At 57.1% G+C, this 12,372-nt stretch overlaps 1 protein-coding gene across 1 annotated transcript; it reads right to left on the reverse strand.

The window, feature by feature from the left end:
* Positions 1-2,367: 2,367 nt before the first annotated feature.
* On the reverse strand, positions 2,368-12,170 carry LOC120393156 (maestro heat-like repeat-containing protein family member 7; the record flags this gene model as incomplete). The annotated part of the gene is made up of 11 exons (XM_039517741.1): positions 2,368-2,382; positions 3,065-3,232; positions 4,884-4,943; positions 5,808-5,960; positions 7,795-7,881; positions 9,078-9,182; positions 9,916-10,011; positions 10,482-10,587; positions 11,040-11,119; positions 11,601-11,711; positions 12,106-12,170. Coding segments are annotated over 11 exons (1,046 nt in total), but the record flags the coding sequence as incomplete, so codon positions are not given.
* Positions 12,171-12,372: the final 202 nt, after the last annotated feature.

Here is a 12,372-nt window from a genome sequence, read left to right on the forward strand (position 1 = left end):
GGGCACAGCTCAGCCTGGTAGGTAGGCTGGAGACTCACACTTCACTCACAACACTGAGGGGCTTTGGGAAGCACAGTAACAAAGAAGAGATTTAAGTGATACTAAGCAAGAGAAAGAGACAAATTTCAAACAGACAAACAAAACAAAACACACTTTGTAGTGACTCAAACTGAATCATAAGAGTCACAATTGTGGCCTTAGCAGTTTCCAGACTAACATCTCCGCTTTCCTAACAGACCTTATTTGATGTCCCTGTACGGTACAAAAATTCTCTGTCGAATCTGCTGATTTGATTGCTTAGCCTTTCGGTTTCAGACCCTCTGTTCTCTTTCTGGGGTGCCTGGACCCTGACTGCAACATCTCTCTTCCAGTCTCTGGCCCAGCCTCTTCCACAGACGTATGCTGCAGCCAGCCCAGCTCAGAGAGCAGTGGAGACACATGATCTCATCCTGTCAAACCAAGCAACATGGGTCCCATTGAGGCTTAGATGGAAGATCCCAGGTATCTCATGGAGGTAAAAACCATTCACTCTTCTGGGCACTTTGGGCTTCCTGTTCCATAGCCTAGTTGTCATCATGACTTTGTTTTTTTATTCTCAGAGGACGTGTCTGGGATCCTGGAGACTGTTTCCTGCTGGAGGTTTGAGCGGGGAGAGATCACTCAGAAGATCACTCGGGTCTGCAGGGTTCATGGGAGCAGCCACACTCCAGCAGGCCATCTGGAAGCCTACTAAAAACTGCTTACCTACGACTTACAAAGTCCAGACCCAGTTTGAGGCTCCATCCCTGAGGCCTATTGGCAGAGTCCCAGAGCAGCTAATCGGCCCCCGGGACCTCCTTAAACCAACAGCAGGAACAAGAAGCTGTCTGCTCACCGGGGCTCCCCTGTCTTCTGGACCATGTGACTCGCTGTGGCTCATCGGATTTGAGGGTCTGAACACAATTTGATCTTTTGCTTCTGCTCTTCCAGTATCCTGACCCAGCTGACTCTCGACTCCTGTCTTCTGAGTGTAGACTCTGCCTCTGAGCACTAGGTCTGGCTGCTCATGACCCGGCCATGACACTGACTTTTCTACAATTCCTCCAATGCCCTTTTCTGCTCTCCAGCTCTGCTCTCCCAGCAAGACACACCAATCCCCTGGCTCCCAAAGTCCTAGTTGCTGCTATTCAAGGGCTCAGGGATAGTGCTTGTATTGCCCCCTCCCGCACCACAGCTGCTTTTCCTATGAGAATCTCCCTAGCGCAGAGGAGAAATCCGCTCTTCTCTTAGAATCAGTCCTGGCAGCAATTCAGGAAGTCATAGAAGGGACGGTCTGCTAAGCTCCCTCTGCAATGCCACTGTCAGAGACCATTACTGGTGGGTGCCAAGTGAGTGCGCAGGCAGCTGCTTGAGAGACTCCTAGGGGCAGGGTAGTCGTGTTTCACGGTGATCTCTGAAAGCCATGCAAAGAGTGCAGCATTGAAGAGACTCTCCTGCGGTAACAAAGGGTTTCTGTTCTCCTACATAGTCAGCCAGTGAGGCCAGTTTGCAGCATGTGGAAGAGCTGTTTGGTGCCTTGTTGGAGGATTCACCATATAGCTGGCAGCAGCTTCAGATCCTGGAGTCCCTATGATATGGTTAACATGCATCCGGATTTTCCAAGACATGTCCAGCTTTTTGGTTTTTAAATAGCCGTCGGGGAGGAATTTGTAAAAATCTAAATGTCTGTGATTTCCCTCCCAATGCCCGGGCCACCCAGAGGGGGAGCAAGTGGGGCAATTTGCCCCAGGCCCTGGGCCCCGCAGGGGCCCTCCCCTTTGTTTTTGGGGGCCTCTGGAGAAGGGTCTGTCACTCGCGCCGGGGGCCCCAGAAAACTCTCGCGGGGCCCGGGCCCCCGGAGCTTCTTCTGCTCTGGCTCTTCAGCGGCAATTCAGCGGTGGGGGGGTCCTTCCGCTCCGGGTCCCGCCGCCAAAGACCCCGGGACCCCTGAATCCTCTGGGTGGCCCCACCCAATGCAGAGTGTGACTCAGCTGAAACGGCGGCCAGGCCCGATTGAGCCACTCACATCCGGGCCTCCAGTAGTCAGAGCCCCTCCCCTGGTCTCCCTCTCCCCCCTGCAGCCAAAGTCCATTTAATCCTCCTTTGCAGGTGGGGTAGCGCGGCCTAGCGAGCAGAGTCTATAAAATCCCCCCTTGCAGGCGGGGGAGCATGGCCTAGTGGCCAGAGTCCATATAATCCCCCTGTACACATGGGGTAGCACGGCCTAACAGCCAGAGTCCATATAATCCTTCACGGTTCAGGGTGGGGGGGTAGGGGCACTCGGGCCCACCCTCTCCACCGAGCCCTAAGCCAGGGCCCTGGTAGCGGCAAGCTCTACTTGCCGCTTGCTCAGCGGGGATCCGCCTGCAACACGCCGAGTGGTAATACAGCATTAACACCGTTTATCTCTACTTTCCCCTGGGAATGGCAGTGCTTCTGCGGCGAGGGGTTCTCCGGTCTGTTCCTCCCCTGGGTCGTCCTCCGTCAGAGTCTCCGGTGGAGCCTCGACAGGGCTGACGCCTGGATCCTGGCTCGCAGCCCCTCTCTCTGCAGGAGCTAACAGCGTGTGTCCTTCCCCTCTGGCTGTCAGCCCAGACTGAGCTGATGTGCAGGCTTTTATATCTGAGCTCCAGTTGGAGCATGCCCAGCAGAACTTCTGGGGCGGGGCTTCCTCTGCCAGGGAGGAAGGGTTAACCCCTGCTATGCCAGTGCGGGGCCGCTCTGCCCCATCACACACTCTCCCCCTTAAGACAGTCCCCTGGGCAGCCTGACCCTTGGTCGTCTCCTCCCCTTCCCCCTACCCCTCCGACCCCCCCCATCTCGGGAAAAGAAATCTGCATCCGCATGAGCCTTTCCCGGCCGGTGTAACACTCGAAAGGAATAGGGTTGGAGGGACATGTACCACCACATGATCCGTGTGTGTGAGTCCTTCATGCTGTTAATCCACCTGAGGGGTGCGTGGTCTGTTACCAAGGAGAAGGGGTTCCCTATTAGATAGAACAGCTTGTGGCTCAGATACCAAAGGCCGTATTTTCCCTTGGCCCACCGTATAGCCCGGGTAGATCAGTTCTTTCTGGCCCAGGTGACATTTGGTTCGGTTTGCGGTGAGTCCTGCTCTGCCCAGCGCCCGCAGCTGGAGCTGTTCCTTCCAGTTGGCACTGTAGATGATGATGTCCGTCAGTGTCTCCTGCAGCAAGCCGACCCGTGCGAAGATCTGCAAGAGTTCATTGGCGATAACTGGAGCCGTGGCAGACCATAGTGGTACCACTTCTGGATACCGTGTGGCATAGTCAACCACAACCTGATATACTTATGGCCGGAGCTACTCTTCTCCAAAGGCCCCACTAAGTCCAAGCCCATCCGTTCAAAGGGTGTCCCTCCTGCTCACCCACAAGGGGGCCGTGCCCCCCCAGGGGGTCATGCCCCATCCAGCCCCCCATGTTCCTTGACGCCCTCCCCCAGGACCCCTGACCCATCCACCCCCCTTCCCTGTCCCCTGACTGCCCCCTTGCCATCCCATCCAACCCCTCCTCTCATTCCTGATGGCCCCCCAGGACCCTGCCCCATCCAACCACCCCTTCTCTCTGTCCCGACTGACCCACATCGTCTCATCTAACCCATTCTCATTCCTGACTGCCCCCCTGGAACCCTTGCCCCCATTCAATCCCCCTGTTCCCTGCCATCTGACCGCCCCAACCCCTATCCACCCCCACAACCCACCGAACTCCCTGCCCTCTTCCAACCCCCCCTCCCTGCTTCCTGCCGCTCGTCCGGGACCAGCACTGGCGCCACGGGGCCGAGCCAGGCCGGAGCCACTGGGGCCAGAGCCGGGGGTGCTTGGCCGGGACTGGGCTGGGCCGCTCGGCCGGCGCCAGTCCAGGGCCAGGGGAAGCCGCTCAGATGGAGCCAGACAGGGCCGCGCTGTGCCTCCCTGGAGCTGTACTCGCACCCCCCAGCCCCAGCCTACCTGCCTGCTGCTTGTTTCAGGCTTCCAGCGAACATCTGAGGAGAAGGAGGGCGGAGCGTTCAGGGAGGAGGGGGAGGTGAGCTGGGGCGGGGGGTACGGCTGCCCAAGCTTTTGTTAAATGGAAAAGCTTTTTCAGAACCGGTTGTCCTGGAACAGCTGGTTCTAAAAGGGTTTCTAAATTTAACATCCAGTTCCTGCGAACCGGCTCCAGCTCCCCACTGCCATCTGCCCAAAGCAGTCAATGGCTCTTACCTCCACGAGGGAGCGGGGTCTCCCTCTCAGCCTCTCTGAGAACTAGCACTGCTTGGTTTCCTAGGACAAGGTGACCTGTCCCCACTGCTCCCTGAGGTGGCCCAGCTGGGAGGCTGTCACACACCCCAGGGCCTAGCAGACAGGTGGGGAGGAGGTTCCCGTTCATGTCACCCTCTGAGAGCCCACAGAAGGGCCAAAGGAAGAATTAAGGGCAAGAGGTGAAGCCGGCCCTGAGCCTCTGTCCCATCCTCACCTCCTCAAATGTGGAGCTTCCTGAGCTGCAGTTGGGCAGACGGGAAATGTAACTCTGGCACAAAGGTGCTTCTGCGCCATCTGGGGCAGGGAGAGCTCTGCCTGGGAGCCCGGAGAATGGGATGGGGGTGAGAGCAAGGAAAGAGGGGAGGGGTATGGGAGTGAGGGGAAGAGCTCATGCCCCAGATGAAGGACGTTTGGGGTCAGAGGGAAGGACCCTGCTCCACAGAGAGGGGAGAGAGTTTCTGTCAGTGACAGGGGCCTCCATTTCCCCTTCCACTAGCCCCCCATTTCCAGGGAGACAGAGCAGTACCTGCAGCAGGGAGCGGGAGTTGCTGAGGGGGGACCTTTAAGGGCATCAGGTGAGGCTCAGCCCTTGCAGCACCTCAGGCACCTGGTGCAGCTGCCGGATGCTGCGGAGCTGACCCATCACCTTGGCGGTGGTGTCCTCCAGCTGCAGGGGAAGGAGAACATGTCAGAGACTGAGACACTGCCCAGGAATCAGGGAGGATTAAGGGCACCTGTAACCAGCACCATTTCCACCCAGCAGCTGCTCATGTCTGAGTGGTGGATTCACCCTCCTGATCCCCAGGATGGAGGCTTCTTGTCCTCTCTAGTGACCTCCAGTGCCAGCCCCCCTCCTTTAGGGTTAGCTCCTGCCGCCTCCCCCTCAGTGCCCCTGACAGCTGTTCCACCTCCAACCCACCTGGGGACACCGCTCAAGTTGGTAGAACCCTCTCCTCCACCCCTGCCTCCATCCCCACCCAGGTAGGGCAGGAGGGATTCTGACAGCAGTGAAGTGGCCTGCGGGGAGGTTGAGACCTTTCCCCAAGTCACCCCAGTGACAAATGCTGAAGCCAGAGGATGGCAGCCCTGGTGAACGGGGCAGGTCAGCAGCCCCTGCTGGCTGAATCCTCCCATTCTCTCTAGAGCGGGTCCAGCCCTGCCAGCAGCAGGACAAGCTTCCTCCACCCATGTGCCCCAGAACTGCCTGGCCGGTCGCCATCACCCATCAGTCCTTGGCCTCCCAGGCTGCCAGTGATGGGAGCAACTCTGGGTGGTGGCTGGGGTGACATGGACACTAGGCCATGGGGAAATGGGTGCAGCTCTGTGGGGCAGGAAAGGTTCACACAGGGCACTTAGGGGACTCTCCTGCCCTTCCCAGGAGTGAGAGCAGAGCATCACATCCTAAGAACACAAGTCCATGAAGTCCACAAGTCCCCACTAGGCTCCTTGCTCCCAGGCCAGCAAATGGTGATAGGATGGGAATGAGGCCTGGGCCCCGCTCCAATCTCCTGAGTCGAATGCAGCTGCTTACCGTGTACCCCAGCAGTTGCTCGGCTTCCCCCAGGATGGCGTACGTGAGGAGAAGCCCAGCCTGGCTAATGCACAGCAGGGGGTTGTAGATCGCTGGCACGGCTGTCTTGAGGAAGCATTTCCTCTGCCCCGCAGAGAAGAATTTTCCAAAGACCTAAAACCAACAGGACAGGAGGCTGTAGCAGATTGCCCAGAGCCAGCCTCCAAGCCCTGGAGATAGAATGGCCTCAGTGTCCGGTGCCCCAAAGGAAGGGTAAGAGAGCTGCTGTAGCCAAGGCCGTTCATTCCCCAGGAGGCTTTCAGGGTCCCATGGCTCAGGGAAGCCCCTTTATGAAAAGGTGGCAGATGCTTAGGGACCAAAGCCTCCAGTGGCTCTTTCTGGAGGGCAATTGATCGCAGGGGCCATGATGGGCTGGAAATAGATCTCTAATGTGGGTGAGCAGGGCCCACTCTGCTGTGCAGCGCACCGAGATGATAGGGGACCCTGTATTGCTTCCAGCAGAGAGATCTCCTGCACCTCAGTGGCTAGAGGAGTGTGCGTGGGGGGGGGGAAGGGGTTGGAGCTGACAGACCAAAGGTCTATTGCCCCCAAATTAGTGATTTCTCTAGTAGCTGGGTATGGCCTTGGCAGCTCCTTGGTTTCTGCCAAAGGGAATCCAATCTGCAACCTGACCAGGATAAGGAGACTCATGTCCCAGTCCCCATCACAGACATTCCTAGGAAACTTTTCTTCTGCTGCAGCAATTCAGCTTGTGGGAGGCAGGACAAGCTCACAGAGTCTCTCTCACGTGGCATCTATAGGGCAGCATTCTGTAGATGCACTTGGAGATCCAGGAGCCATTCCAAGGCCTCCTCTGTGATGTTGTCAAAATCACCCATTTCACCTTTGACTCCAATCTGGGGGCACTGGGTTATGGTGTGTTCCAAGGTTTGGATGTTCTCAGCACAGTTGTGAGACAGGGGGCCGGGAGGTCTTTGATTTTCTACTTGTGCAGCAAGTAGTCGCAACTTGGGTCAGTGACAATGTGCTTCTTTGGCACAGTGGCTGAGGTCCAGATACTCTGCCATTCCCTGGCCGGGACTGGAGACATGAGGAGGCGCATGTGGTGCATATTGGCTCTGGAGCTCACTGTGTTCCCTCCCCAGTTCTCGGCTTGGGGCATTCTGCTTCCTGACTGGCAATGGACTTGGGCAAACCCCACCTCCTTTCTCTGCTTCTACAGGGTGCAGGGAAGTAAACAAGGGTCTGCTCAAGCACTAGTGACTGACGGACCCAGTGCTCTTCTCTCAGACACTTGGGGATCAGCCAAGGGGACAAGGAGCAGAGAGACACCCAGAGCCATAATCCTCTATTAACTCACCCACCCGGGGATTCGCCTTATGCCACGTAGCAACGGCTCCATGGAAGACACTCAAATCACAGCAACTAGCGAGGTTCCAATGTGGGACCTTTAGCACCAGCCTGTCCCACTGGGTGCTGGGTGAGGAACTCTGAGCTGGAAATAAGGAGTGGGCTCTTGTCCTGTCTCCAGGAGGCATCCACTGCAGGGACCCCAGCCAGCCCCACTCCCTGAGCTGTGTCCTACCCTGCCACAGTGTCCTTACCTCCCCCACCCTGGCTGTGTTTTTATAGCCCAGGAGCCTGCTGTCCTGGTACCAGTTGTGGCACCACAGATCCTCCACCTCGTGTATGCTCAGCCCTGGAAGAGAGAGAGAGAGAGAGAGAGAGAGAGAGAGAGAGACACTTTGATCATTCTGGTTGCAGTTTCTGTGTCCTTCCAATCCCATTGGTGGCTGCCCAGTGGAGTGGAGAAGAACAGAGGTGGAGAGAGACTTGTTCTCCAGCTGGGGTCAGGCTGAGGGAAATTGTCTGGGGTCCCATTATCCACCTGTGGTCCCTTTCAGTCCCCTGATGGGTTCCGTGTCCCAGTGGGTTCCTTACCCCTCTGTTCGAGCAGCAGCTGGTACAGCCGGTAAGTCCTCCTGGCCTGCCGGCTGATGTCCTGGTCTGGGTAACTCACAAAGAGAGCCAGCTGGGCCACGTGCTGACCCAGCCTAGGGAACTCTGCTGAGATCTAATGGAAGGGAGAGGAGAGGAGACTCCATCAGCATTTTCCTGTCAGCTCCCTGTCCCCCCTGGGCCAGAAGGCTCCTTCTGCAGGAGATGCTGCGGGAGAGGATCCTGAGACAGACCCTTCATTTGCTCTGCTGCCAAGGGAGCCAGGAGCTGCTTTGGGATGCCAAGCAGGGGCTGGAACATGGTCCCTGTCAAGGTTCCTTCCCACTCTGAACTCTAGGGTACAGATGTGGGGACCTGCATGAGAACCTCTAAGCTTAATTACCAGCTTAGATCTGGTTTTTCTGCCACCACCCAAAGCATTTAAGAGTTATTTGGGAAACTCTGTCGACCTCCCCCCTAGAATATCTCCCTCCCAAATACTAGAACCCTTCCCTGGGTAGCCTTGAGAGACTCCTCCACCAATTTCCTGGTGAACACTGATCCAAACCCTTGGATCTTAAAACAAGGAAAAATCAATCAGGTTCTTAAAAAGAAGGCTTTTCATTAAAGAAAGAAAGGTAAAAATCATCTCTGTAAAATCAGGATGGAAAATAACTTTACAGGGTCATCAGATTCAAGGAGCCCAGAGGAACCCCCTCTAGCCTTAGGTTCAAAGTTGCAGCAAACAGAGGTAAATCCTCTTAGCAAAAAGGAACATTTACAAGTTGAGAAAACAAAGAGAAACCTAACACGCCTTGCCTGGCTGGTACTTACAAGTTTGAAATATGAGAGACTGGTTCAGAAAGATTTGGAGAGCCTGGATTGATGGCTGGTCCCTCTTAGTCCCAAGAGCGAACAACCCCCAACACAAAGAGCACACAAACAAAAGCCTCCCCCTCCCACCAAGATTTGAAAGTATCCTGTCCCCTTATTGGTCCTTTGGGTCAGGTGTCAGCCAGGTTACCTGAGCTTCTTCACCCTTTACAGGGAAAAGGATTTTGGTGTCTCTGGCCAGGAGGGATTGGATAGTATTGTACACAGGAGGGCTGTTCCCTTCCCTTTATAGTTATGACAATCCCCTTCAAGGCCCAGGGACGACACTTGACCAGGACAAGAAGAACTTGACTCAAGCCTATCTCATTCCCTGCTCTGACTCTGCCTCCCAAGAGGAACACTGCGAACCCACAGCCCCTGCAGCAGCAGATCCTACAGCCCGGTGGAGCCAGCCCGCCTGCGCCTGGAGTCAGGAAGCTGGGGTCAGAGGTCACTTACGTCAAACTCGGGGAGGGTGACTGCAAATCTCAGCAGGGCCGTGCTGCTCTTAATGGCCCTGGCTCTCTCCTGGGGCACCCTGGACACGATCCAGCGGTTGACATGCTGTGGGGAAAGGAGGCAGGTCAGGATGAATGGGCAGGTGGTGCTTTGCAAATGAGCCCCATCCCCCGCCCCAGCCCCAGGGGCCGAGACATTATGCACAGAGAGAATAGCTGAGTCATTGATCACAGAGCTTTAGAAGGGATTCTTTCCCCAGGACGCAGCTTGTATCCTGCAGGTCACAACTTGTCAGGGTCTCTCTAGATTGGTCCCATCCTCCCAGAGCTCCTGATTCCTGAAGAGTTCACCAGAAAGGAGACTGAATCCTCGCCCTTCCCTGCCACTAAAATCCTTGGTGGGATGTAAGGAGTCACTGAGAGCACAATCCCCCCAGGAATTTCAGAGCATATCAGAGAGAAGGGCTGATTCCCTGGGTTCCTCCTGTTTCTCTAGGAAGGAGCGTGTGCCTCTTCTCTGAGAACCATCTCTGGAAACTCGTGGGGTGTGTGTTGGGGGCGGGGAAGGGGGTTTCAGACTCTCACTCCCAAGACAACCAGGGGCCCTGTGATTAGTGTTCAACAGAAGCAGGCAGAGCTCTGGCTTGATGTCCCAGCTCCTTCCTCTGTCCCTCAAGAAAGCAGGACCTGACACTGCATTGCACTGACCTCCCCAGCCAAGGACGCCCAATGGGGACCCAGCTAGGAGGACAGAATAGAAACTGGATCTGCCAGTCTCTCCTTACCAGCCCCCAAAGAGTTAAGGTAAAATTGGTTCCCACCCTCCTTATGGGACTCACCTCCAAGATGAAGTGGAGCCTGCCTGCGTCTGGGGACTCTGCCAGCAGGTTCCCCAGCACAGCATCCAGGAGCTCTGGCATGACTTTGTGTAGAGCCTGCAAAGCATGGGTCAGAGTTAGGGAAACTGGGCCGACCCCTGCCACAGGATGGGAAGAGGGTTCTCTGGGAAGCACTGGTGAGACTCCCAAACACATCTCCTGGCCTCGCTCATTCATGTCCCACTGCAGGCAATTAGCAAGGATTGATGACACCTGGATCTTTGATCCATGAGCTTAGCAGGTCTCTGCAGACGGCCTTGTAGGCGGAAGAGTAGGATACAGCCAAGTTGCTATGGATGGAAGCTGGGCTGCTGGGCAAAACACGGCATATGGAAAAGAAAGAAAGAAAGAAAGAAAGAAAGAAAGAAAGAAAGAAAGAAAGAAAGAAAGAAAGAGGTAATCCTCTGGAGGGAAGGATCCAACCCTACAGCTTGTTCCATCTCTGCCTACCCCACCCCTAAATCTGGAGCTCCAGCGAATCAAGGGAGCCCGGACAAGGACCACTCTGGAAGAGGCAGAGGATGTACCTGGATGTCGGTGGCGTCCGTCTCCGTGCCCAGGGTGAAGACCGAGCCAAGGGCAGCTTGCAAGAGGCGGGACTCTAGCTCAGGCTCAAGGGCTGGTTTCATGGTGCTGGCAAGAGAGAGGAGCTGGTATTAGACTGCGCAGTGCGGGGGTGGGACTGTCGCCAACACGGACACGAAACCACAGGGCTACAGGCACAGGCTGGCGAGAATGGAAACTGAGGCACTGAGCTAGGGAATGACAAGGCCGAGGCGTCACAGACAGACAGTGGCAGGGCAGGAATAGCGCCTGGTCCCTGGAGCCTGCTGCCCCTCCTGTATCTGAGCCCGGGAGTGAGCCCTCCCAAGGCCCCTGCACTGTTAGTGGGGTGAAAAGAAGAGCCCAGCCAGGAGAGAGTGACCCTTCCCGCCCCACCAGCTCTGCCAGAGGAGCCACTCCTGGGAGGTGAGCGACCTGGGAGTGGGAGGGACAGTCTCCCAGCCTGGGGCCTGAGCAGCACTGGGGTTAGGGGAGCCAGCGGAGGGCAGGTGGGGGTGGGGAGGAGGGGGCTGTCTCGGTACCTGAGGTTGCCCACAGCAGCCAGGCAGCTGGCGAGGATCTCGCTGGGTGGAGAGTCTTTAGGAAGCTCCTCAATGAGCTCCTGTGAGACGCGAAGGAGACAAAGGAGCATGAGGGATTCGGGCCCTGCTGACACCTCCCAGTGAGGAGATGACACAGCCAGTGCCCCACATGGCCAGCAGGATCCCCCACTACCTCCCGCTCCTCCCATTTCTTCCTGCCCAGCAAACTGGGCCCCTTCCAGGATTCCTGCCCAGCTCAGGCCCCATCGCCTTCGTCCCTCCTCCCTGTCAAACCTGCCCCATTCAGCACCATCCCCACAACCGAGCTGGGACCATGTGATTCCTTATCCCCCAGTCACAGCTGCCCTCCAGCCCCACAATTCCCCCACTGCCCAATCTCACAATTCTCCCTTCTCTTCTCCCTGCCTTCAGCCCCAGCAATCCCTGCCCTCTGCTGCCCCCGCCCACACCCCCCAGCCCCCACCCATTAGCCCGGCCATACCCCGGCCAATCCCACGTCTCTCTCCCCCCTCCAGCTGCCGGATGACGGGTCTCACTCACCACAATCCTCTCCACCACAGCCGCCTTGCAGCAGCACGGCTCCAGCGTGTCCTGCCCTCTGTCCTGTGCAGCAAGACACGCGGGGTAGATGGCCCGCAGGAACCTGAGCTGCTGCCCTCATCCTGTACCCACCGGGAGTGGGGATAGCGAGAGAGAACCTGTTAGCTAGGGACCTTCCTCCCACCCACACCAGCTCCAGGGCTCAGGCCTCAGTGGGGATTGTGGGAGCCGCCTAGTGTCCAAATCCCCACGACTCCTACACAAGCAGGACTGGGAACTGGGACAGTGCCTGTGGGGAGGAGACCTCGGCTGTTGTGGGACAAACACCCCATCTTGGGGTCCCACATCAAGGATGTACAAGGGCCCCATTAGGGGTGGTGGATCATCAAGGACAAGACCCTCGGCAGGGGGTGGGGATGCTGGGAAGGGACAGGACAATCTTGGTTCCAGCCCAGGTGGGGAACATTTGTACCTTGTCTCTGCCCTGGAGCTGCTCTCCGATGACCTTGAGAGCAGCTTCCTCGGTGGTCATCTCCAGCCATTCCTCCGCCGCTGACTCCGTGGGGGTCCCTGCACCCGGGAGAGAAGGGAACAGGGGGATGTCTGCTGCCCCTTGGGGGAAGGACAGGGGTGTGGTGGGGAGCGCAGGATTAAGGACCCCCCTTCCCACCTCAGGCACCCAGGGCAGATCGGGCCCCACACCTCCCTCTCAGGGCTGCCTTCAGCCCCCAACAGCTTCAGAAGCCCATAGCAGAGCCCACCCCCCCACCTG

Source organism: Mauremys reevesii, unplaced genomic scaffold (genome assembly GCF_016161935.1).
Source record: "Mauremys reevesii isolate NIE-2019 unplaced genomic scaffold, ASM1616193v1 Contig155, whole genome shotgun sequence".
Lineage (NCBI taxonomy): Eukaryota > Metazoa > Chordata > Testudines > Geoemydidae > Mauremys > Mauremys reevesii.